We start from the raw sequence: 24,952 nt of genomic DNA on the forward strand, positions 1-24,952 counted from the left end.
AGATCTAAAGCAGCTTCTTAATGGGGTATGGGATGCTAAAATATTCCTATGCAAGAATAACCCAACTCCTGGTGTTCATCTACATGAAAATGTGCTGGTTTTTCACCAGCCTTAAAAATGGGAGAGTGGGTATAGAAAAAGGGAAAATGAAGGCAAACATGTGGAAGAGTTTATGTTGAAAATCCTCAGGAGTGGGAATTGGATAATCATTTTGAAAAGCCCTAAATTATAGTACTAAGAATAAAATTATAGTACTGAGCATATAAAACTGAGTTAAGAACTCGTTTCCTGTGAGCTGTGCAGTAGCTCTGGTGACCTTACAGTTTGCAGAGCTCATACATATGTGACAAGAGGAGACAAGTTCTGTTTCTTTTAATACAATAGAAAACAACAGTGGAAAAGGAAAGAAGGGCAAAAAACTTTGTGTGATAGTAGAAGCAAAGAGTCAGTGAGGAGTTATTTTTTGATTCTTCAAGGACTTAGGACTTAATTTACTATGTGAAATTTCAAGTGCTGTTTCTGGCAGTATCAAAGTCCAATGATATATTTAATTGTTCTGTGCATTTCTGGTGCTGGACAATATATTGTATGGTTTCAGAATGTAATATTTCACAGGATGGGGGAGATTTCAAATACTGTCTTTTTAATCTCTTTGCAAGGCAGTAATGGAAGAACTGACATTGCCTTGCAACAGTTTTAACCTGGAAGGATTCCTAGTCACCTTTTTTATACCAGGAGGGCAATGTGGCCAAAATGTATGGTCATTTTCCTGAAATTCAGAAAGTGTTATGGGGTTGCTCTGCCTTCTGCTACATGGCTTAGAGCAGAGGTGCCCAGCCATGTTGCTCTATTTCAGTACTCAGCTATTCAAGTGACCAGATGTTGAGAATTGTGTGCAGACACAATAGACCTTCCTGTAAGCACTAAACTGACTGCATGCAGATAGGCTGGCATGAGTGCAGGAAGCCTGATTTAGCATGTGCCATAAACACAGTGCCTTTGGATGGGTCTGTTTCACACAGGCAGAGTGAATATACAGAGTTCAGTGTGTGTTGGAAAAAGCAGGCAGTGAGACCTGAGGGGGAACCACTGTCACTGCCACTGCTGTCCCCTGTCCAGAGCCTGCTCCTGAATTACCTCCAGGGGCAGGCAGGAGTGGGCAGTCTGTGCATCTGGGAGGGCATGAGCTGAACATGAGACAGAAAATTTTGTAATTTACATTCCAACAGGATCTGTCCTAACTTTTCTGGAGTTCCTTTACATCTTCATTTTCTGAGGTCATTGTATGGATCCATCCACTTTTGTGACACCAGAGTACAGTGGTCATTGACAATATATTGCTCTTTGGAGAAAATAACACAGACACAACCAAAGTAAAGATGAGCCTTTGGAATCAATCTGGTGTGAACTGGAACAGTGAAAGTAGAAATGTAGGATAATGGTCACAATTTCAGTGTGGACTTGTTTCCTCAGTGACTGCCTCCTGGCAATATCACTGCATTCAAACCAAGGATTGACTGGCTCTGAAAACAGTTTAATAGATAGGGATAAAGTAATGTCATGTGTGGGGATAAGGTTACTTCTCCTAAGCTGAGTTGTGGTTCTCTTCCTTTCTTACCTCATTCTTTCAGTTTTGAATGGTCACAGTTGTATAATTCTGCCTTTAGCAAGTTTCAGTATTCTTTTTAAGGGGAATGTGCTAGTGTAAATTGACACCAAAAAGAGATTTATATGGTTGCAAAGAGGTGAAGAATTAATTAGGAGGACTGTCTCATTTAAATTATTTACTTGTATTTGGCTGTCTGGAAGAGAGCAAATTAGTTTTAAAAAACCTAACAAAATCCCACTTTTTCTTTGTAAACTTAATTTTAGCCTGTGGCATAAAGCTGTTTAGCCTTTACCCTCTGGGTGTGGAGAGAGAGAGAAACGGTTGTACTTATATTTTGTTAAGATTTTTGTATGCTTCCTCTTTTGTTCAGTCATGTACTTGATGTAAAATACCTGTCTATAGGTAACTGGGCTGTTTGTCTTCAGCTGCCCCCTCCTGTGTTGGTTGCCTACTGACAAAAGTAGGAAAGAAGCAGATTAGTTACAAGCAAAGGATCTTCTTTTACTAAAGGCATTTCCAGAAGGCCATAAAATACAAGCCAGCATGCTTTTTAACAAAATCCTGCTATTGATTGCAGAGCCCTTCATGAGAGGTAACTTCTGTTTTAGGTGAATCTTAAAATAGCTCCATTGACGTAAAGTCTGAAAGCATCTGGTGCTGTGTTCTAGCAGGCTGCAGTCATGGTGGAATGGAGATGGCAGCTCTTGCTGCTGCCATCTGTCCTCCCACTGCAGAGAGAGGCAGCACCACTGAAGTGATGCATTAGTGCCACCAGCTGATGCTGTAATGCAAGCAATGGTGTTTCAGAAGTGAAGTGTGGCTGTCTTTCATACTGTGAGGTACCACAGCTGAGCTAGTTAAGGTAAATTCCTTGGTCACCATCACGCTGGACAGAATTTGTGAGGTGATTAACATTAATAAATCCTTTTGAAGGATTTAATTCAGCTAGATTGTGTCAACCAACTCTTGTAGAATTCTGCTACATGGGTAGGTAAATGCATATAAGTGAAGAATGTGCAGGACTGAACAAAGGTAGAATCCAACCTACCTAGCTGGATGTGCAGCATTTTCTTTTTCATGATGCTGGGTTTTACAGAGTTCTATAGACAGGCCAGGAGTTTTTGCCCACAGCATCTGTTTTGTGAGGCTGGATTGCAATTCATGTTGTGTTCACATCAATTGTTTGTGAGCATACTGGAGTGCAGCCAGCTATGGGTAGAAAAAGCTGTAGATCTGACAGGAGGAATGTCCCAGAGCAATCCCACTGCAGCCCAGCAGCTGAGGGTGATGCAGCTGAGCAGGATGAAGGTCCATCAGGAGGAAGGAGGGGATGGCTCCTCCTGCTTTCATTAGTGACCACTTTGAAGCTGGTCTGGAAGCAGTTGGTATCTCATGGCAAGCACAGTGAAGGACCTGGGAGTGGTGGGAATCCACAGCAATGGGAAGAATATGACAGGCCTGCATATTATGTCTTAGGTAAATTAAAAATCATTTCAAGGTGGGGTTTTTTTAAGGTTAAATTGCCATATGTAGGCTACCAAAGCCTGAAGAATAGATGAAAATTACTTTTTTTTTTTTTTGACACTGTAAACTGAAATAATTTTGTGATTTCTATAGGAAGGGAGAAGGAAGAGACTGACTGTTCAGCTGTCAAGTAATTTTTGAATTTTCCATGTTCATACTTTTTGGAGTGCCTTACAATTGTTACTATTTTCTTTTGAAAGGTGGATCTTTTCTGTAGCTACGTGAGTGGTGGCAGGAAATTGTAAACTAATGCTCACAGTGCCAAGGCTGTTTCATTTGAATGGAAGTCTGTGTACTTTTTTATAAACTTGTTGAGCTTAATATAGAGTAGGATTTGTTTGGTCAGAGCTGTGGGGAATATATAGGGCAGGGAGAGGGCTTTTGTGCCTGGAGAGCTTTTTCAAGTTCCACAAAATAATATATATTTAACATACTTTAAAATACACTGAATAAGTTGGTAAAAGAGGTGCAAACTGATCGTGCTGCATTGAGAACAGCCCCTGGTCTGCTATGGATGTGAAGGAGTGAGTGAGAGCAGCAAATTTAGGAGCAGAATGATTTGTCTTTGTACCTCTTGTTTTCCTCCTGTGTTTTGTTTTGTTGTCATGCCCACATCAACAGGTGCCTGGTGTCAATTTGCCCATCAGCCAGCTGACCTATTTCTTCTCTGCAATCCTCATCAGCGGTGTGATACATGAAGTCGGCCATGGGGTGGCAGCTATTCGGTAATTTCTGTTTTGCTTTTCTGCTACTCTTGACAACAAAGCCAAATATTCCAGAGCAGTTACCTGGCCATGAATGTTGTTAGCTCTGCTTTGTTTTATCTAGAGAGTCTGTAATTCATAGCTTCCTTAGATTTGAAGTTTGGAAGGGTGTACAAATTAGGGATAGAGTTTTAATACAGTATTTATTATACAGATCATGGGAAGGGACTTCTGCTTTGCAAATATAGCATCAGGTTTAAAACAATTTTTTTTTAAGTGGCCCAGTTTTTTACACAGCAGTTTAATTTCTGTGCTTGTGGCACTTGAACTCATACTATTGCACAGTGAAAATAGATTTTTAATTGATTTGTTTAAACATAGCTCATGAAATATGATACAAACAGATTGAAGCAATAACTTGGTCAAATGTGATTTGTCCCTGTTAACCTCAATGATTTATTAGCTTTGATCAAAAATTATATTTTTAATGTCCTTAACTATGATGATTACTTCACCAAAATTATTTGACAGGTTAGTCGTTACTGTTAAATGCCACTTTAGCATAAAAAGGTTAAGCAGTGATTAGTGGACAGATGATCAGGGGTCCTCCACATTTCTCCTGGGCAGTATCATTCTCTCTTCTTTGAACATAAAGCCCTAAGTTGTTTCTGTGATTTTCCTGAGTGTAGGGAGTCATGACTGCATTTGAACCCATATGCTACCACAAAGGAGTGTTTTGAGAACCTCTCTCATATGCTCTGCTTGTCTTTCAGCTTTCTTCCCTCAGATATTCACAGGGAATTTTCAAATATTCACAGGGAATTTTCTGTGGAGGGTGAACCTTTTGCTTATCCCATCACAGGAAGAAGCAACAAAATTTTCTTTCTAGTGCATGTTGCTGGCAGACTGCAGAGAAGCTAGGAGTTACTACAGAGCTCTTTTTATGCAGAAAGGAAGAATAATTCTTGTATCTTAATGGTGAGATATCTTTATTCAAGGTCTAGAGCAAAGGCTTTGAATATTCAATTTTGGATTATATTTTCATCAAAAAATTATTTTCCAGTATTTCCAAAGGAGAAATTAGTTGGTCCAATGTACATTGGCAGCTAATGTTGCTGCTGCTGTTTTCTGCTTGACTTTTTTATTTTCCTTCTAGCACAGGTTGGGTCTATAGTGCTGTTACTGTAAATTCTCCGGGTTTCAGCTTCACGAAAAAGCTGTGCTGTGGGCAGATTTTATTATTCTGGCAAGCCACTTAGCCTTCCTGAAATCTAATACACTTTTTGCCAACTTAAGTTCTAGAAAGCATTAGCTGTGAGCTATAAGAGCTTAAATATTTGAGCCTTAATTTAGTCAACGTTTATACCAAACAAGTCTTTTTCTTCCTCCCTGTGTGTCTTCTACCCAAGTCATGAAATCCTGAACAGGAATTAAACTGCCTGTTATTAATTGGTAGCATGGGCTGAGTTAACTCCACAGTATTAGTGTGAAAATTAATTCTGAATAGTTTTGTATAATTGTCTTCTTTTGGTGTATATACACATTAAATAGATAAATGTAAATAAGGAAAAGGTTAGACCCAGTATATTGTCCAAGTAAAGATAGGGGATTAGCTGATCTGTGCCTGGTTTGTCTTGGAATATGATTTTGCCATGCTTCTCTTAAGTCCCTTGTACAATTTCTAGCTTAAAAAAACCTTAATGTGTTTGGTAAAAAAAATCCATTTAAAAGTAATTGCAAAACCCTTGGGAAAAATATTATCTGTGTAATAGTGTCAGCTACTAATATATTTCAATAGAATCATGGAGTGTTAAGGTTTGGAAGGGCATTAGCATTTGTCCTTTTAACCTCTTGACTTGTTTTCATTTTTTCAGATGATATTTCACTCATTTTGTTAGTTTACAATGTACTCTAAGGTCCATTTATGAGAAACAGAGGAATTAAAAATTCCAGAACTGTGGAAGTATTTAATTAAATGAAAAGCAATTGATTCTTGCAAGTATTTTTACATAGATGAGTTTGAAACTGCTTACAACAAGCTGCCATTTTTTTACTTAAAAGAGCTATTACCCTAAATGTTGAAATATGTGTTAACATTGAAGTTAGGTAGGTTTTTAAAAAGTATTTTATGTGTAACTGTTACCAGGAGACAGAAAAGAAGTTTATGTTTCTACCAAACTTAAAAATCTATACTGCTTAGAAGTGGCAACTACTGCAGAAAACATCCTTTAGTTTAATTATCTTTCAATTACTGAAAATATAAAAAATAAATTAGTTTTATAATTAAAATTTAGTTATTCTTGTTGTCAATAACTGTGTGCTTTGTAGACTCTCTCAGTTTTTCTTTTGTTTGTTTGCAGTTACACCACTTCACTTCTCTTTTCTTCTTTTTAAGAGAACAAGTACGATTTAATGGATTTGGAATTTTTATCTTCATTGTCTATCCTGGAGCCTTCGTTGACCTCTTCACAACTCACTTGCAGTTGATATCTCCTGTTCAGCAGTTAAGGATATTTTGTGCAGGTAATAGTTTGTGGTTTTTTTATTAAATCTTTGCTTAGCACCATTCCAAGGCATCATTGTGAATCTTTGATTGAGTATTTAAGGTTTAGAGTGAATAAGTACCAAAGCTTCTCTTTACCTAATGGTGATCCTCCTGTTCTGGACCTGTGTTGGCATTTGATCATTACTGCCTCATTGAGCTGCTTTCTGGGCTAGAGATGCTTTCTGGGCTAGAGATGTCACTTTCTAGGATCTTCAACAAGTGCAAATTTCCTGTCTTGAAGAACTTTATTCTATTCTAGATCCAATTCAGAATAGTTGTGCATAAGAAATTCCAGTTGTGTGGTTGGGGAAAAACTGATTTCTGATGTTCCTCTCATTAGAAAGAGCTCTTGCACTAGGTGCAGAAGTTCCTCTGTCTTTTATGTTTGTTTGTTTGGGATGTTTCTGCACGTTGTATGGCCTAAGTAGCAAAACCTTGGAGCACACAAGCTGGGAAATACTGAGCCAGAATGGTGCTATGAGGAAAGCTACTTCCTGTCAACACAGGTCAACATCCTCAAACAATTCATTACTGTTTTCTGCAATAGGAACAATCTATTTTTCAAAAGTATTGTGATTTTCACTGACCTGTGAGTTGTACAGATCACTGTGTTTTGATGTTGCCATCAGGAGGAAATAAAGGTTAAAACACAAACATCCAAAGAGGGTCATAGCTTATGGCTCCAGATAACCTGCAGATGTTTTTGAATTGATGTTTTCTGAAGTCTCTGGCTACTGGGAAGTAGACCCTCATTGCTGTGAAAAGTCAAACTGAGACTGTGTTGTTCTGCCTGAACCACTTGTATGATTATTTCTAGAGACAAGGTGCCTCCCAGAGAACTGAAATAGAAATAGAAAAGTTACCATCTTGGTTCAGTTCTTGATACTGGTGTTTTTTCTGTTGCAGGCTAGCAGCCAGCCTGTTGTAATGTTTTAATTAACATTGTTTCTTGAATATTGTATCTAAAACATCATATAGAGGGTGAACATACAGAAACCTTTAGCATGCGTGTTTTCAAGCTTTCATAAATCAAGTAAATAATTACAAATATTAGGTAAGTAAATATTGTCTGTATTCCAAATACCCAAATCAACAAAAGTCATTCACATACAATAGGCTAACTTTTAGGAAGACCTGTTTCTCAAATTAATCTGTTTCCATTTCCATCTACTGGGAACAGAACTGAAAGAAAAGGCATACTGAATTTCAAAATTGTTTGCTTAAATAGATTCCTAAGACATTATCTAGAAAAATAGAATTCTCAGCTGTAATAGAAAATAATTGCTTGCTTGTTTTGATGACAAGCAAACACCTGTAATAATTTCTCATGTTTCTCAGGAAACCTGAGATAGGGGAATACAAGGCAGGAGCAAACATGTTGCAAGACTGGTCAGCATGAATGGCTTGCTTTCAGTTAGGGATAATAAAGAAATGCGTTTTTTCACAGTTTATGATAGATATGCTTCAGAACTAGGATGCTTGATAATGATAAAATGCAACATTCAATAAACAACCAATTTCTTTTACTTTTATTTGTCAGAACAGTTGAATGAACCTGTTCCTGGTGTTCAGAAATCTGAATTTAGGGAGATATGCTCATATTTTTGTATAGCAGCTAAGTAACAGAGCTAGACTAGAGCCCAATACCAAATATTCTTTTTGTTGTCCAGCTATAGTCTGGAGATTAACAAATATATTTTTTGTACAGCAGATGGCATCATATGTTCAAGAATAGGAAATGAATGTTCTTGTAAGACTTGTGATATTTATAGCATAATTCCATGCCTACTAGATAGATCAAAAGGGATTCTGTGCAGCACCTTCTTGTAATTAGTTCAAGTATTTGTATTACTTTCTGAGATAATTTTTAATGCATTTCATCTTGTCTTTAACAGGAGTTAAATGTTTTTGGTTTTATTTTTTTAATTAAATAATAGTTAATAAATTATTTTAAGGTGTTTTAGGGTTGTGTAAAGTGTCTCTTCTCAGATGTAAGGAATTAGGTGTCCAAGGATGAGGTATTTTTAGCAAAATGAAGTTGAAGTAGACTGAGCAGTGTGCCTCTACAGGTATTCTGATTTAGAGCATGTTTATTTTTCTGTGGATCACCTGGGATGAGTTTATAAACCTTTCTGTATTCCACACAGCGAATGGTGTCAATTTTGGTAGCAAGGCCATTTTTTCCTAACTGAAAATATTCCTTGTCACTCTCTAGCAATTCCATTACCTCTTATTATTATTTCAAGGGTTGGGATTTTTTCAGTTTACTCTTTGTGGCTGCCACACTGTTGAAAAGAATTTTGTTTCCATTTCCCATTTTTTGTCTTCTGTTAAGCTGAAAAAATATTTTTAAGATAAAAAAGTTAAAACAATAAAGTTAAAATATTTGCTCAGTACTTCTAGATTTGTTGCAAATAAATGTGTGTATGTGAGATAAGGAGAAGGGATTACAAAAAATTTCCTCTATCTGAGTGCCTTTCCATGAGATACAATTAAAACTATTGAAAAAAATTACTTTAAGAAGCATGTACCAGTGGAAATGGCAACTTACTTCAAGGACTCCAAAAATGTCTCTCATTTCTGCAGCAATATAAATGTGAAAGAAGGTGAGGTGAGGTGTGGAGATAGACAGGGGACATAAGTCTGCTATATGCTATGATTTCTGTGTTATATAGACTGCAGGAAAGATAGGTTTAATACATTTGTGAATATATTTAATTGAATTCCTGTGCTGTAACTGCACTGTGAGTACAGAATTGAATCCAACTCCTCACAAGAGCATGAAGCACTGTAAGAAGGAAATAAAGACTCTTCAACACTGAAAAGTTTTCCTGCATTGTTCATACAAAACTGTTTGTCCAAGAACACAAACGAATGAGACAATTTGTGTAGTGCTGAATGTGGAAAGCCACAAAGCTTTGATGATGAACACCAGCTGTGCCTTATAATAGTGGTTCATTGCTCTTATGGAGAACCACATACTATACAAATGGCAATTGCAAATATGTTCCCCAAAACAACATATCAGGAAGTGCTGCTGTTTGGTTTCTTGATGGGCTTTTAGGTCCATATGTTCTTGTAGAAGAAGCCATTTTTTTCAAATAATTTCCTAAATTCATTTGGCACATATACATGTAATAATTTTAATTGAAATAATGTAGGTTACCATCATAAATACTGAATTGCAAGTAAATTTCAGACATCTTGCTCTCTAGGACAAACAGTATTTTTTCAAAAATAAGCCCATGTATTGAAATTCTTAATTTCAACAGTTTATTGTGTTAGAAGGTAACATGTAATGTATTTCATTCCACTGATTATTTTTTTTTTAATATTTATGATTGAAGACAACTCTGTAGATAGAAACTGTATTTTAATAATTGATTCAGAAGCCCAGTTTCTCTTCTGGGTACACTACCCTCTCATACTTAGAAAAGTAGTGGTACATGAAATCTTACTCTGGTGGAATGATACCTTAGAAATGGACTTACTGCTCTCCTGTCTTTTTTGATAGTATAATTCTCAGGGCTTAGAGTTTTCTCTAAAACTGCCTTTCAAAAGGGCATTATAGAAGCTAAAGTTTGTAATCTATGTACTCTTCTTTTATGCCTATGTTCACAAATTAACTTTTAATTTATTCTTGCAGTAATAATTTCAAGAAAGTTAATTAGAAGGCAGCTGTAGGATCATTTAAAAACCAGCTTTTTGTTATTAATGTTTATTTAGAAACTTTTTTTGCCTTCTTTTTAGGGGTGTGGCATAATTTTGTTCTTGGTGTTGCCAGTTTCATGGTGTTGTTTCTGCTGCCAGCCATTCTTTTCCCTTTCTATTACACGGGTGTTGGGGCACTTGTCACTGAGGTAGCAGAGGTAAGAAGGATATTTGCTGTTTCCATATTATATGCTTTGTGATCTGAAATGTACCTGTATCTCTGATTATCACAATCAGAATTGGTCAGTGCAGCTCTTTGCAGAATCCAATATAGTGAACTTCTTGCTGAAAGTTTTCCTTTCAGTCTCATGTATCTTAGTATTAGTAAATAAAGGAACATGGTGTGAATAATAATAGACTAATTAGCATACTATAAAACTGTTGAGACATTTGAGATGAGTTTGCAGGTTTCTTTCTGGTTTTAACTGTTTTTTAGTATTAGCACAAAGCAAATCTACTGGAAATTGTGTTATCACCCAGTTACTGCTATCTTTTTTCAATGTTAAAGATTATTTTGAGCTGATTTCCTTGTTTGGTCAGCTGGAAGCAAAGTAGAGATAGATTTCTGGGATTCTGGAAAGGAATTATTTTTTTCTGACTTAGTCAAATAGAGCACAGTTGAACAGCAGAGCTGAAAGGATTCAATCTTTCTTGGACCTAAAAGTCAATTGATAAAACTCAGGAGAGAGTGACATTTATAATGCTTTATTACTTTTGAAAATATAGGTACACCTGCTTTCTTGAAAAGTTCAGGGTATTAATTTAAGTTACTTGAACTTAATATGTTGTAGATTTTCTTAGCATTTTGACCCATATGAAAATAATTACTCAAATCCGAAGATGTGTCCAGGACACTTGAAGACTTCCCTTTCCCTCCCCTTCCCCCACATTTTTTAGTGTCTTAACCTAAAGATTTCATAGTATTCAGTGAACTGTAAACTAATCCTTGTTTATCCTCCTGTAGTAATATGATTGACTTCACTGTTCTTCTCAGGATTCTCCTGCCAATGGACCAAGAGGTCTTTTTGTGGGAGACCTTGTCACTAACCTACAAGACTGCCCAGTCTATAATGTGGAAGACTGGAATTCCTGTCTGGGAGACATTTCAGAGAAGTCACAGGTCGGCTACTGTGTAAGTGCAGCCACCCTACAGCAATTAAGCTTTCCAGCTAGAGGTATGACTTAAGGTGCTCTCCTCATTATTTTGTATGTTAATTAATTTCTATTTTAATCTAATTATGTCTTAAAGACTTTTTGGATTCAGAATTTGTTGTTGGGGTCAGATTTCTTGTAAGTCAAATCTGCTGTCCTGTCTTAAGCAATTACCAATGTGCCATGCTGTTCTGTGAAATCTGAAAGTGAGAGAGGGCTACACATAGGAATTTCTCTTGTCTTTCAGTCATCTTGTACAAATATCCTGTATGATCTGAATAATAAAATTTGCTTCTTCAGGATATTGCAGAACTTGGTTCTTAGCAGTAGTACAATTATCTCCTCTATTTTAAGTTCTGTAAAATAGATCAACTCAGTGATCTTTTGCAGATGTAAATTTCATATTACCTCACAGCTTTGATCAGCATGACATTGCAAATTGTATTATTTAACCCAATTATGTGCTTTATTATGGTCATTTCTTCATATGTGTCTCCCTATAGGGTTTTATGTCATTGCCCATGAACTCAGTTTTATCTGGATTGCACATACTGCTTCTAGAAGTCAGTGTGCTTCCTTCTGTTTCCATTTATACATTAGAGTGCTTGTTGCTATAAGAGCTTATGCCCAAGAAACCGAGAAAAAAAACCCAAAAAACTGAACTGAGCTAGAACAATAAACAAAAATTTAGTAGAACAAAAAAGAACAGTCAAGTTAAATTGGCTGAGCATCTTGTGACATGCCCTGAAGCTCTCTTAAGTTTCTTTCATGCAAGCACTCATGGAAACTGAATTCCAGAGGTAAGGGGCTGCTGCTGAGCAAAGCTTGTGGGATGTTAGTCAGAGCTTTAAAATTGTCACTGCGTTTTTCCATCATCCTGGAAATAAACAGGAGGTCAGGCAACTCGACTGTCCGTGGTTTTGATGCACTACAGAATTTCCGTGACACTGGAAAAGTTGGTTTTTTTAATTATGTAAAGAAAGTGATCTTATACCTGATACTGAGATAAATATTTAAACTGGAAACTAGTGGAGTATGGGTAAGAACCTGCTTTTAGAGGTCTGACACTTTGGGTTATGTCTCTGAAGAGGAGTGCAAATTTGGCCCATGCTTTCAGCTGGGCAGGGATGGCAAGAGCCAAATCTCAGATGTTGTAGGTATATATATCCTCAGATTGTGCTGTTCTCTGAAGTGCAATTTTGGAGTCATGGGTAATAAAACTGCATATTTTGCAGATGAACTGGTCCTGTTTAGATTGGAATACTAGAGGCTTACTGCTGGAGATTGAATATTGCTTCCAAGCCTGCTTGCTGTATTGTGTTAGCAGCCCATTGTCCCCATTGCTGCCTTCTAATCAGACCAGTCTGTCTGCATTTTCAGAGTCATAAGCCTCCAGCAGTGAGAAATATTCCTCTGAAATTAAATGAACTCTGTTTGGTCTTGAGCAGCTGTCATTTATCAAAATCTTGACAGTTCACAACTTGACATAAATGCAGAGTATTGAAAAAAATGTATATAGCAAATGGACTCCATCTAGTTGACTATAAAACAAATGGAGAGTGAACTATCTGGGTATTGAAGCTAGAGAGAAAACAATGCCCTAAGGAACTTTTTGAAATTAGAAAAAAAGTGGTTTCAATGTAGTTTATAAGAATACTAATTTTATGGTCATTTGCTATTCAAAAATATCTGTGGTTTCTTAGCCTCAGGGTACTTGAAAAAAGGTTTGTATGGTACAGTGCTTGCACCTGTAAGCCCCAGGCATAGAGCTCCATGTCAGCGATTGCAGGTTGTGCAGTGGTAAATCAGCAGCCAGTATCACAGGCTGGATCTGCCTGGGAAGGGACTGCCCTTGCTGTGATACAGATCCTTACCCTGACCATTCTTCTGCATTTGTGTGTGTTTCAGCTGGACAGCAAGTTAGGCTTAATTCATTTCAAGAGCACATATGCAAAGGTTCTTTACCAGAAAGAAGTTAAATCAAGGTTTAAAACATCATTTGTTCACTGCTGCAGCCTTCAAGGCTTGGAAGGCTTTCATGATGTAAAAAGTATGTTTTGAGTCTTGGCCATTTCCATAGCCAGCCAGTGAAATCACTACAGTAGTAGCTAACAAATTTCCATGCCAAATATTGGTGCAAGTTATTGGAAATGGATATAGAAGTGTTTTGCAACTTGTAATAGTCAAAACAATGCAATGTTAGATCTCCAGTATCTCAAGGAGGTTTATAAAGGTGAAAAAATCAGTATGGCACGTGACTGAAATCATGGGACATTCACATGGCGGTGGTAAAACTTTATTTGTAGTTGTGACTGAGCCTCAGCTAGACTGTGAATTAGTGTAATTCTTGAATGCTGCAGGACAATTAATAATACAAATAATAGTTTTACTTCATTCAGAGACTAATTTTTCCAGCAAATAATATTGATTTTTTGCTCTATGCCTATGTTCTTTAGTTTACAGAAGACTTGATGGCACAGTAGAATGTTGTAGTAACAACAGCCTCACAGACATTTGCTTTTCATACAGCAATAAGTTGGACAGCCACCTGGTAAGTTACTTAAACTGCTGATTCTCTTTGGTAAATCTATTTTTTTTGTATTAATTTAGTAATATTTGCCCACACCTATACAGCATACTCAAGTGTTTAAGGCTATCTACAGTTTGTAATAAAGGTGTGCGTGTATACAATTTTCCCAATTACAGCTTAAAAAACTACAAAATGCTAGTTACAATTTTTCCCATAATCAAACAGGAAGTCTCTGGAAGAATCATAAAAAATCTTAAACACCTCATTCCTTTAGGCAGAAAGACGCCTCAGTCATTTTCAGTATTCTGGATGCACAATACTGGTGAGAAAAAACAACTTTTGAGAAGAAGTCGAAATTGCTTATTTTGGTGTTTCAATCTTCTAAAAGTATTCAGCCCTACAGGGAAAGTAAAGCCCTGGACTGTCTGTTCAGTTATTTTGTCTGAAGCCAACAGTGCTGCTCCCTAAATTTAAATAAAAACATGCAGGAGAAGGTCCTAGAGATTGCCCAGTTTCTCAAAATAAGGGCCTATACTTTAATTTTTTTTTACTATGTTGAATTTCTTGTCACATAGAAACAAAGTTTATCAGTAGGATTTTGCCTTACTCCCTTAGAAAAGGGTTTAGCAGCATTTCAGTGCTTCAAGGGGCTACAAGGAAGCTGAGGAGAGACTTTTCACAGGGGCATATAGTGATAGACAAGGGGGGATGGCTTTAAACTGAAAGAGGACAGCTTTAGATTAGATGTTTGGAAGAAATTCTTTACTGTGAGGGTGCTGAGCCACTGGCCCAGGTTGCCCAGAGGAGCTGTGGATGCCCCATCCCTGGAAAGGTTCAGGGCCAGGCTGGATGGAGCTCTGAGTAACTGGTCCAGGGGAAGGTCCCTGCCCATGACAGGGGTTGGAATGGGATATCTTAAGGTCCCTTCCAACCCAAGCCATTGGGTAGCCATTCTATGAAAATACATCAGTGTTTTTTAAAATATGTTTTCCATACTGACAGTGATGGAATATTTCTGTTGGCTCTTTACAAGCAGCAGAACACACGAATCAACTGTGTAAACTTCTACACATACCAGTTTGTTATTGTTCTGACTCTAGTGATAAATACCTGAAGAAATTAAAATAAATTTTTTCCAAATCTGCTATGTTTACAGTTTCTGCAGTGGTAAACTTCCCACTCCAGGGTATTTAACCACTAAGAGCTGAACACGTTCCAGTGGTTCATTTGAAATATGGCAGTGGCAGCAAGATTTGATAAATCACTATCCCATTGAGCCTGGGTATTCTTAAGCTTGTAGTTGCTACTTATAAACAAGGAAGAAATAAAAGCATCAGGAAGCTTGAGACCTTGTGACTTTCAGGTGTCTTTAGACTGGCTGTGATTTTTGAACTTTTTTTTAATGGTCTTTGCAGTGCTATGCAGCAGTTTTTGAAAGTGTGTCTTCTCCCTCATTAGAGTAGAAGGAATTTATATCAAGGTTAATGGTGAGGGTCTGACACTCATGTGTTATGGGGAGTGCAATGATCAAGCTGAGAAGGTAGAAATTACTTTTGCTTTTCCTCCTAAGGCAAATAGTAGATTATAATTCCTTACTTCTATTTTTAGAACAAAAGGAAAAGTGTCACTGAGATTTTTCCAAGAGACATGAAGGGGAAAACTAATTTCCTGTTCCCTCCTGCTGTACTGTCTTTGGCCCATGGGGAGCAAGAAAGCTCTGGTCTGTCAGAGAGTGAAAGAGTGTTACAGGCAGGGATTGGGGCACAGCAGTGCACTGAGTCCTGTGTTCATCTTAGTTGAGAATGATTTCTTAGCTACCACACACCAAGCATGTTTGTTGGTTTTTTTGCTAAAACTTCATCTTGAGCAGGTAAGTCACTAGGCTGTTGATACAGGCTCTGTCCATTAGAAATCACTGACCTATGTTTAGATGCCATGGTGTTTTGTTGTGCATATACATACTTTGCTAGAAAAAGTTTGCTTTTATCTTGGAATATGTACATACTCTCTCTTCCACACTTCAAAATATGGAATGACAGGTTGAATATGCATCAGGTAGAGATTTGTCAGGATTTCAGAACAAAAAACTAGGGGGAAAAATTAGATTTTAGCCCTTCATGGGCTTATATCAGTGAGGCATTTCTTTGCTTAAAAAAGGAATCTTTTGTTCCTTTTAATTTGATGTGCTGGAAAATAGCTTACCTTTACCTTTCATGATGAATTTGAATGCCCTTTGCAGTATGCCTGTCTGCCAGCGCGAAAAGTTATTGAAGCCAGCAAAGTTTGTCGAACCAACATGGACTGCCAGAAGGACTTTGTTCCAAGCTTTTGTGTGACTCCTTCTTTGGAGAACCAAACAAGGCTCATCAGGGTAAAGCATCCTCCCCATATTGACATGCTCTATGTAGGACACCCCATGCATCTTCAGTACACAGGTTGGTATCATTTATTGGAAGTTTAGCAAAAGCAATCTCTAATATGGTTTCCTTTGCCTGCCTGCTTAAACCAGGTCTTAGAGTGCTTCTCAGTTAATTTGTTTAAAGCAGAATCCATTTCTTGTTACAGCCAATGGAGAGACATGGACTACTCAGACCTAAAATAAAATGTTCACAGTGCAATGAGTTATGAAGGTAATAGAAACCATATGTGATATGAGATGGTTGTTTTTTCAGAAAACTACGAAAGGGCTATTTCTGGAACAGATCCTATTCAGGTTAGTCATAGGAACCAGGTGCATGCGTTTTCCTAGCACACAAATGTCTCAAAATGCTATGGTAAAATCTCTAGGGCACCTTGCTGCAACGCCTTGCCTGGAATATTAGCATGACAGCTTAAATCACGCCTAATATCCAAGTATCTGTGACAGATTCCCATGACTGCTGAGCCACAAGTGTTATCACAACATTTATTTTTTTCATCTAACTGCCCTAAATTAAGTAACATATAAAATTTTAGTTCCTTTCTTTGAAGTTCACTGTGACTCTCCTTTGGGCATCTCATATAAATAAAAAGTTATTCTGCTTCTGAAGTGAGTATGGAAAGAATGAACAAATTCATCAACATCTGACTTGATAGCTTGAGTGACATGGTGAAAATTAGCTGCAGATGGGCTTTAAGAAATTTGAAGTGTTAAATTACTATCCCTTCCTGTGAGGAAGGTATCTGTTGCTCACAGACAGCTGAAACTCTTGAGGTGAGTTTAGAAGTACTAACTTGGAATTATCTCCTTAGGAAAGCATTGTACTTTTCTGAATAAGCAATGGAATTAGGTGCAAAAGAGTTTTAGAAACAGTGATGAAATCTGCTGGGGTAAATCCAATAACATTCTTGGATATCATATTTTTAATTAAGTCTTTATTTTTCCATACTGGTAATTTGATACTCTGTGAGGAGTTACTTATTTCAACTTTTTTTTATAATTTAAACTTTTTTTATAATTTATAACTCTAATTTAAGCCCAAAATATAATCTTCATTTGTTACTTCTGGCCTTTCCTTAAGAGGAAAACATTTTTCACTTGTGTGTTACCAACACACACTACTGTATCTGATGATATTTATTTCAAATGCAGCAACATATTTTAAGAATAGTGTTTTATAATTATTCAGAATTCCTTTTCTTGGTCTTTAACAATACAAACTATTGGTACTGAAGATCAATTGATGTTGTTCCCTTTTCAATACATTGGAGCAATGGAGTTTTCATTGGTGTGATAATTGAACCTGCCAGTCTTTCAGAAGTCAGAAAATAACGTTATTGCATTTAAAGGGGTAGTTCTTCTTTAAGAAGTTATTTGTAAAAAACTGTTTGCATACACACATAGGAGTAGAATTTTAAAGTGATTTACCCTTGGAATTGTGCACTTAATGTATTAATTTGAAAGCTAGAAGTTTAATTTTATTAACAGCTTTGCTGCAAATGTAATCTGTGCTCTTGTGTTCCCTTTGGAAAAACACTAGACCAAAATGATAGGATGCTGGCTTGGGTAGCAGGCAGTCTGCTGTGCCATTGTAGAATTTCATTCCAGTGAAACAACTTCTAAATATTTCAGGCTTAGCATTGCACTGTACAAGACTGGCTGGGGCCAACAGGTTTGGTGTGGATTTTTGATTTATTTTTTTTCCCCAAATGTGATTGATCAAAATGTGGTAACTGTTTTTTACAGTTTAAAAAAAGAAAATAATTTCTTCCTGTACTGTGTGAGCTTTGAAATAGGAATATGTTTTAATGAAATGCCTATTCTGTAGTGTGATCTTTCTGCCTGCAGGAAATGTTACTTTTTAGAGTGGTGCTTATATTTAACACATAATATGGGAGTTGTAGTACTAGTGTGTACTATGACTATACTTTCTCTAGAAATGTCACTGAAGCAATGTTTGAATAACATTCTAAAATTACGCATGCATTATTTTCTGCTTAGGCTTGTATTGTTGTCATGGTAGTCCTGGTTTATGGAAAAGCAGTAATTCATATTTTCATTTGAAGGTAACTTCAGATGACATGTATTTTTTTAAAAAGTATATCTGTATTAGCTACTTAGAAGAAATAGTCTTAACAGTTTATTTCTATTAAATCTTTCTGTTGCCTCAAATTTAAATATCCTAGCAAAAATACTTTTGTTGTTATGGAGGCAGTAGATACCACTTGTTTCCAGTATTTAAAAATAGCAAAATTTTCAAGAATTATAATCCTAAATTAACTTACAGGGGTGGAGATTTGGCCAAAACTGAAACAGAAGCATGATTAGGAGTGCATATTGTTTGGGGCAGACACATTAATGCTTTTAATTAGCATTCTGTCTGTAAAAAGTATCTAATGTTATCCAATATAAATTCATACTGCCAGTTCAAAACACATGGTATTAAGTCTTTTAAACTCTTCCTATTGCAGGCCAGTTTGTTCTAAAGTCCCTTCCTCTGTTGGACAGTTGCTCTGTAAGGTTGAAATGGAGAGCCCTGTCAGTACTGCCATGCAAAATTGCAGTGTTTCTTCTTTATTATATATGAGGGATTTTATTCCCTCATGTCATTTCTAATAGTGCAACATTTTTGCTTCCTTTTCTGGCCCTTGTTGGTTGGGAAGAATCTGGTGACTAAGATTTATATTAGGAATTCACACTACTTGAGGAAACATCATATCCCTGAATGTTACTCTTACCCATCACAGGCCAAAATTGTAAGATTTTCTTCACAAAAAGAAGGAACTTACCTAGAGATCATTTCCTCAAGCTTGACCAGCCACCTACTTCTGTTGTATCCAAGTCTTTTAAAATGAAAAACGCACTTCCTGGCTTTGGGCGTGTTTATGAGCAACGACAGTCCATGGTGAAGGTCTTTCTGGTACACCCTGCTCTCTCAGTATTTCCATGCTTGTTTACCCTTATAACTGAGGATGATCCTTCATTGCTTTTAACCCAGGCTTAAAGGATTACACATACAGTTCTTCGGGAGACCACACAGACGTATCTCATGCCGTGCTGTCTGTCTCCTCCGTGGCATACATGCCCTTTCCCCCATGAAGAAGTTTTGCAAAGCTCTTTGGTCAACCTAGTCTACAAGTCACTTCCAATTAAAATTGTATCTGTTGTGAATCCTTCTCGATATTTGCCAATACCATCTAGCATGAGTCAACAAAAGAAATGTTATTTCCAGGTCAAAGGATTGTTTAATTAGAGTGGGAAAACAATGATTGTTTTCTCTCACCCGGGCTCATTGCTGTTCACCTCTTCCCAGCAGTGTCTTTGATTATACCTGTAGAGCATAATTTCTGTAATTCTTTTGTTATTCCTCAGAGGACAGATTTGACTTCTACCATTAGGTTTGATCCATTACAACCACAAAATTCATTGCTTAATATTACAGTCTCTAAAGGTCAGTCCAGCAACTTCCTGAAGAGTTTCTCTGTGTTTGGAGCTTGCTTCAGCAGCAAGGTTTGGAGTTTAGATCCATGCAGGTGGCTGTCAGTGACAACAGTTTATTGTAACAGGAGGGAAGAAGGGCAATGATCCATTCTCAATGTAGCCATAATTTCAGGTTCAGGGTGGTAGTAGCCATTAAGTGTTTGTCAGGAGACAGTCAAGCTTTGAAACTCAAGTTTTGCAGTGTGTGTCTTTTGAAACCTTTGAATACACTGGCTGTCTCAGCCATTTTGCTATTTTGGCTCATGAGCAGGAGTTCTGATCAGATGTTCTGATACCAGTCTTCAACTTGACAAGTGGTTTGCATTGGATATCACTTGACCTCTGCATACAGACAAATTCTGTAATGCAAGGCTGTAGAGCAGCCCCGCAGGAACACATCTGGGTGTCTTGGTGAGAGGTAAGCTGAACTTGAGCCAGCAGTGCCCTGGCAGCCAGGAGGGCCACCCGTGTCCTGGGGCCATCAGGGACAGCATTGCCTGCTGGGCAAGGGAGGAGGGGATTGTCCCTCTGCTCTGCACTGGGGCAGCCTCACCTCAGGTGCTGGGGGCAGTTTTGGGCACCACAATATAAGAAAGATATAAAGACATTAGAGTGCATCCAGAGGAGGGCTACAAAGAGGGGGAAGAGTCTAGAATGGAAGCTATTTGAGGAGCAGCTGAGATCACTTCCTCAGCCTGGAGGAAACTTAATCATAGTCTACAAACTCATGAGGGGAAGTGGAGGGGCAGACATTGATCTCTTCTCTTGGTGACCAGTGACAGAACCCCAAGAAATGGCCTGAAACTGTGCCAGGGGAGGTTTAGGTCAGATATCAGGAAAAGGTTCTTCACCCAGAATGTGGTCAGGCAGTGGAACAGTCTCCCCAGGGAAGCAGTCTTGACAGAGACTGTCAAAACACCAAGCTTGACAGAGTTCAAGCAGCATTTGGACAATGCTCTCAGGCACATGGTGTCTCTCCTGGGGATGTCTTGTGCAGGGCCAGGAGTTAGACTTGATGATCTTTGTGAGTCCCTTCCAACTCTGGATATTCTGATACTATACAAATACTTGTGTGAAGACTGTCCCTTTTATTGAGACAAAAAGCCAATCCCTGAAGCTGTTGGTTGTGTTTCTGTCAGCTCAACCCCTACACTGGCAGGCTCACCTTCAGCTTTGTCCAGAGGGCTGGGCCAGCAGGTTTGGGGGTGGAGGGAGCTGTTTCTGTTGTGGCTGGGGCTGGGCAGTTCCCACACCTGCTTGAGGGCAGCCAAAGGGGGGCAGGGGAACAGGGACAGTTCAGGGATTAGATGTGTGAGTTTCTTAGGGCTACTGCTGGGCAGGTTCAGGTATACTGGTCTGGCTGTCTGAGTGTGTGATCAGGCGGGCGCGTTCCTGCTGGTCTCCAGAGAGTTGCCTGTGGAGAGAGGAGGTGGCTGAGCTGCGGGTGAGGCACAGGGACTCTCCTCCACAGCAGGGCCCAGAGCTGGCAGGGCTCACTGCTGTGAGTGGAGCTGCTGGCACACCTTGGCAGAGGCATCACCAAGCAGAGGGACTCCTTCAGGCAGGTTCACTGGTCAGCAGGAGGTGCCAATGCATCTCTTGCTTTCTAGAGCAATATTACCCCCACTCTTTCTCATCCTGACTTTGTCTTGCCTCTGCCTGTCACTCATGAGAGCTGCTCTTATCCAGGCAGGCTCAATCTGAGCAAACACTGGCTCCAGTCCAAGTAGGCCCCCCAGAGAAGACCCAGAAAATAAGAGGCCAGTTAAAGCTGCCAACAGCTGCAAAAGCCTCAGCAGAGTTTTTCAACCAGCCACTAACTTGCTCCTGCACAGCAGCCTGACTAGAAGCACTTTGTGGCTGTGAGCTGCCTTTGAGGGAAGCAGGAGCTGTTAGGGGATTGATGACTCACCGTTTTTTGTCACACCAGCAGATTGTGAGAGAGCACACCAGTATCCCAGCTGTCACAGCAAGCACGACTAGCACTATGGCTACTATGCAGGCTTTTCCACGACAGAAAACACTTTCCATGTGGTCCTGGCCATTAGGAGCTTCTTTGGTTGTTTCTCCAGCCGTTTCTGCAGAGCAATTCAAAGTGTTAGCCTGTCTGCTGCCTATTTACCACTTGTGAACTTGCAGCATGTTTGATATCACCAGAATGTTCTTCTTTTCCCCCAGTGCTGGTCCTGGAGGCATACTCTAGAGGCATACTCCCACCCTTTGGGGATGGTTGTCCCTCTGAACAGGGCTCAAATGATCAGGAGTGGGGGGCATTGCTGCTTGGCCAGTCACTTCTTTGGCAAAAACTCATCAGGAAGTTCCACGTGGAATTCTCCCTCTCTGGGCCAGCTCCCATGCCCCAAGGGGATGGAGGCAGGCCTTCACAAGAGATCCTCTCCCTGTCTGCCTTTTCCCCAGCATGTGCACCCCTTGCAGCCACTCTCAGGTTTCAGGATGTGTTTCCCCATAAGGGACCCCAGCAGGACTGCTCAGTACCTGCATGCTTTTGGTCTGCTTGAGGAGATTCACCAGCTTTCACATTCTTTTTTTTTCTCCAGACTTTGGTAGTACTGCCAAAAAGCAGATACAGGTAGAGCCTCAGCATGGCACAGGCACTGAGGATATAGGAGGATGGGGAGGTTCCCTCTAGCTTCCTTGCCCAATATACAAGTCAGAACACTAATGTGGACCTCAGCTCATGAGAGTGATCCTGCCTGGGGCTACTTTGGTAGCTTTGGTCACCTAGGTACTCAGGACAAGCTCTGGGATGGAGCTGCAGGGGAAGCGGTAAATGTACTTTCTTCTAGCTAACTTACCTGTGGGATTATGCATATGCTTGGTGGCTGCAGATTTCTGTGAGCCATCAGCCTCAGCATCTTAAAGAAAATTGCTCATTAGTAAGCTATTGACACATTAGTGATAATTGTTCTTTTAAAAGAAGGGACATTGAGAACTTACATGGTCCAAGCTCGCCCAAGGGCTCCAAACCATCTTTCCTCCAAGCTGCCAGAGAATCTGCTAGAGAATCAGCTAGAAGCAAACACAGAGAAGTGTTTCCATTGTGTGTTGGGATCTTCTGCTCTTGTGTACAGAAGCCCTGGATGGGGGTCAGGTAACAACGTGGGAGCCAGATGTCAGTGGATTGCCAGAGCTGCAGAGGACCTGGGGACCTCTGAGCTGGCAGTTCAACACTCTTCAAGCACAATGTGCAACCCCCCTGGAGGAGAGATGAACCCTTGGGACTCTCTTAACAGGAGAGTGCTCACACAGAGGAAACCTTCACTAAAGCACTGGAGGGAAGACCCCACTAGCCCATGAAAGGCTGGACCAGTGCTGGCAGCTTACCTGCTTCCTGTGATTTCTGTGGAGCATAGTTGGCAGCCCGAGAATGCAGGACCATCAAGAGAACAAGGAGGGAGAGGAAAAGACGCTGGACGAGGGCCATGGTCCCCCTTCCACCACACTGCTGCTGCTGCAGTTGGGGTTGGGGGCTGAGCAGTTGGTTGTTATGGCCAGTGCAGTGCCATGGAGTTCTGTGACCTCATGGTCTTCTGCAGCCAGGGCAGGGCTGTGTGGGGATGGAACTTGGGGTGCTCCTGGGAAGCTGCCCTCCCAAGCAGGGGAGCACATCCCATAGGGCAGCTCCATCCAAGGGCTGGGACACGGCCTTCCCACTGCAAAATCAAGTACACCTTCTACAAGTCTGCAGACAATGCCAAGCTGAGTGGTGCAGTTGGAACACCTGAAGGATGGGAAGTCATGCAATGGGACCTGAACAAACTTGAACCCTCATGAGGTTCAATAAGACCAAGTTCAAGGTCTTGCACCTGCTCTGGGGCAATCCCCTATATCAAGCTGCAGAAGGCTGTAGTGTCTGCTTGGTTAACAATAATTTTTAAAATAAGACTAAAAGAGTATTTTAATAAAATACTGCATTTAGTTGAGTAATTCTGTATGTAGAATAGGTAAAAGAAAAAAAAATGTATCTTTGGGGCTTTTTTGTGGTTCAACTATTTTTTTACTTGATACTAAAAACTGCTCAAAAACCACATAGAATGTTTCAAAGAACTTCCCAGTTGTATCTCTGATAATCAGTGGCTTATCATACAGGCTTTCTTCTAGAAAGAGATTAGATACAATGAAGAAATTCTTCACTAAACGCGGTGAGGCACTGAAACATGTTGCCCATAGAAATGGTGGCTGCCCCATCCCTGGTAGTGTTCAAGGCAAGGCTGGATGGGGTTTTGAGCAACCTGGTCTAGTAGATGTTCCTGCCGGTGCCAGGGAGGTTGGAACAGAATGATGTTTAAGGTCCCTTCCTACCCAAATCATTCTATGATTCTGCGATTGACTTGACTTTCTGACTTTCTGAGCTGGGTAGTATCCAGGATTTCTGTCTGTTGTGGTCTTCACTCTGTCATCCAACAGACTTATTTTCTCTCAGTTCCCCTAAGTCAAAGGTCAGTCTTAAGCTTTAAGCAAAAACATGACTTTCAAGCACACTGGCAGTTTGGATACTGAATAGCTCTCTGCTTGCTGCCACACCAAGCCCATTCTTTTTTTGGTTCTCCTTGCTGTCCATATCTTTCCAACCCATGGTGTGTTTGTTGGCTGGACTTCTCAGAAGAGCATCTATTAACAGAAGAAAATGTCTTTATGTGGCTGAATGGACAATATTCTCTGCCTTATGTGACTTTAGAACTGCTTTCCCCTGTCTTTGTTACTGTGTCCTTGAATTCTTTAGTGAACCTGAAGAAATCTGATCTCACTCTTAAGGAAGACATACTTAGCAGTACTTTTGGTATGTTATGTTCCCAGTGTTCTCTTAGCTATGGTTAAAATTTCTCCAAGGGTGGGTTAAACTGTCCTTGGAAGTTCCTTTCCCAAGGGGTGTTTGTATTGAGTGGATTTGAACTCTTGCCTTCAAATATCTCTCTGTGAGGTATATATTTCTTATGGTTATAACTATTCTCCACACAGGTAGGGAAAATTCAGGCCATTGTGGCTGGCAACTCACATCTGAAGTCATTCTTTAAAGACAGAGAGTATTGGTGATACTCTGCAAGTTAATTCTCCAGGTGGTTTTCTAATTCTGCATTAATTTACCCTAACCTCTTCCTTCTGGGGATAAGAGCCTGCTGTGCCTTCCTTTTAGTAGGAAAGGCATTCTTCTTGCAGCTATCACAGAATGGTTCTCAAATGGTCCCTTGTGCTGGCAGACCCTGAATGGGTGGAACATCCCTGTACTAACATAGTGCCTTCTGGCAGGTCTCAAACT

At 39.4% G+C, this 24,952-nt stretch overlaps 1 protein-coding gene across 3 annotated transcripts in view; it reads left to right on the forward strand.

Annotated features, from left to right (window-relative positions):
• The window catches only part of MBTPS2 (membrane bound transcription factor peptidase, site 2), a 40,495-nt gene that overhangs the window by 7,016 nt on the left and 8,527 nt on the right, over positions 1-24,952 (forward strand). For 2 of the 3 annotated variants that reach the window (XM_059493694.1, XM_059493695.1), the window contains exons 4-9: positions 3,755-3,858; positions 6,233-6,360; positions 10,133-10,251; positions 11,088-11,268; positions 13,702-13,796; positions 16,015-16,210. In XM_059493694.1, the coding sequence (XP_059349677.1) occupies positions 3,755-3,858; positions 6,233-6,360; positions 10,133-10,251; positions 11,088-11,268; positions 13,702-13,796; positions 16,015-16,210 (823 nt within the window). Of the gene's footprint in view, positions 1-3,754; positions 3,859-6,232; positions 6,361-10,132; positions 10,252-11,087; positions 11,269-13,701; positions 13,797-16,014; positions 16,211-16,340; positions 16,406-24,952 lie in introns of all 3 variants that reach the window. The other variant, XR_009420517.1, reaches the window with a different exon arrangement.

The sequence above is a fragment of the Ammospiza nelsoni genome, chromosome 2 (genome assembly GCF_027579445.1).
Source record: "Ammospiza nelsoni isolate bAmmNel1 chromosome 2, bAmmNel1.pri, whole genome shotgun sequence".
NCBI lineage: Eukaryota > Metazoa > Chordata > Aves > Passeriformes > Passerellidae > Ammospiza > Ammospiza nelsoni.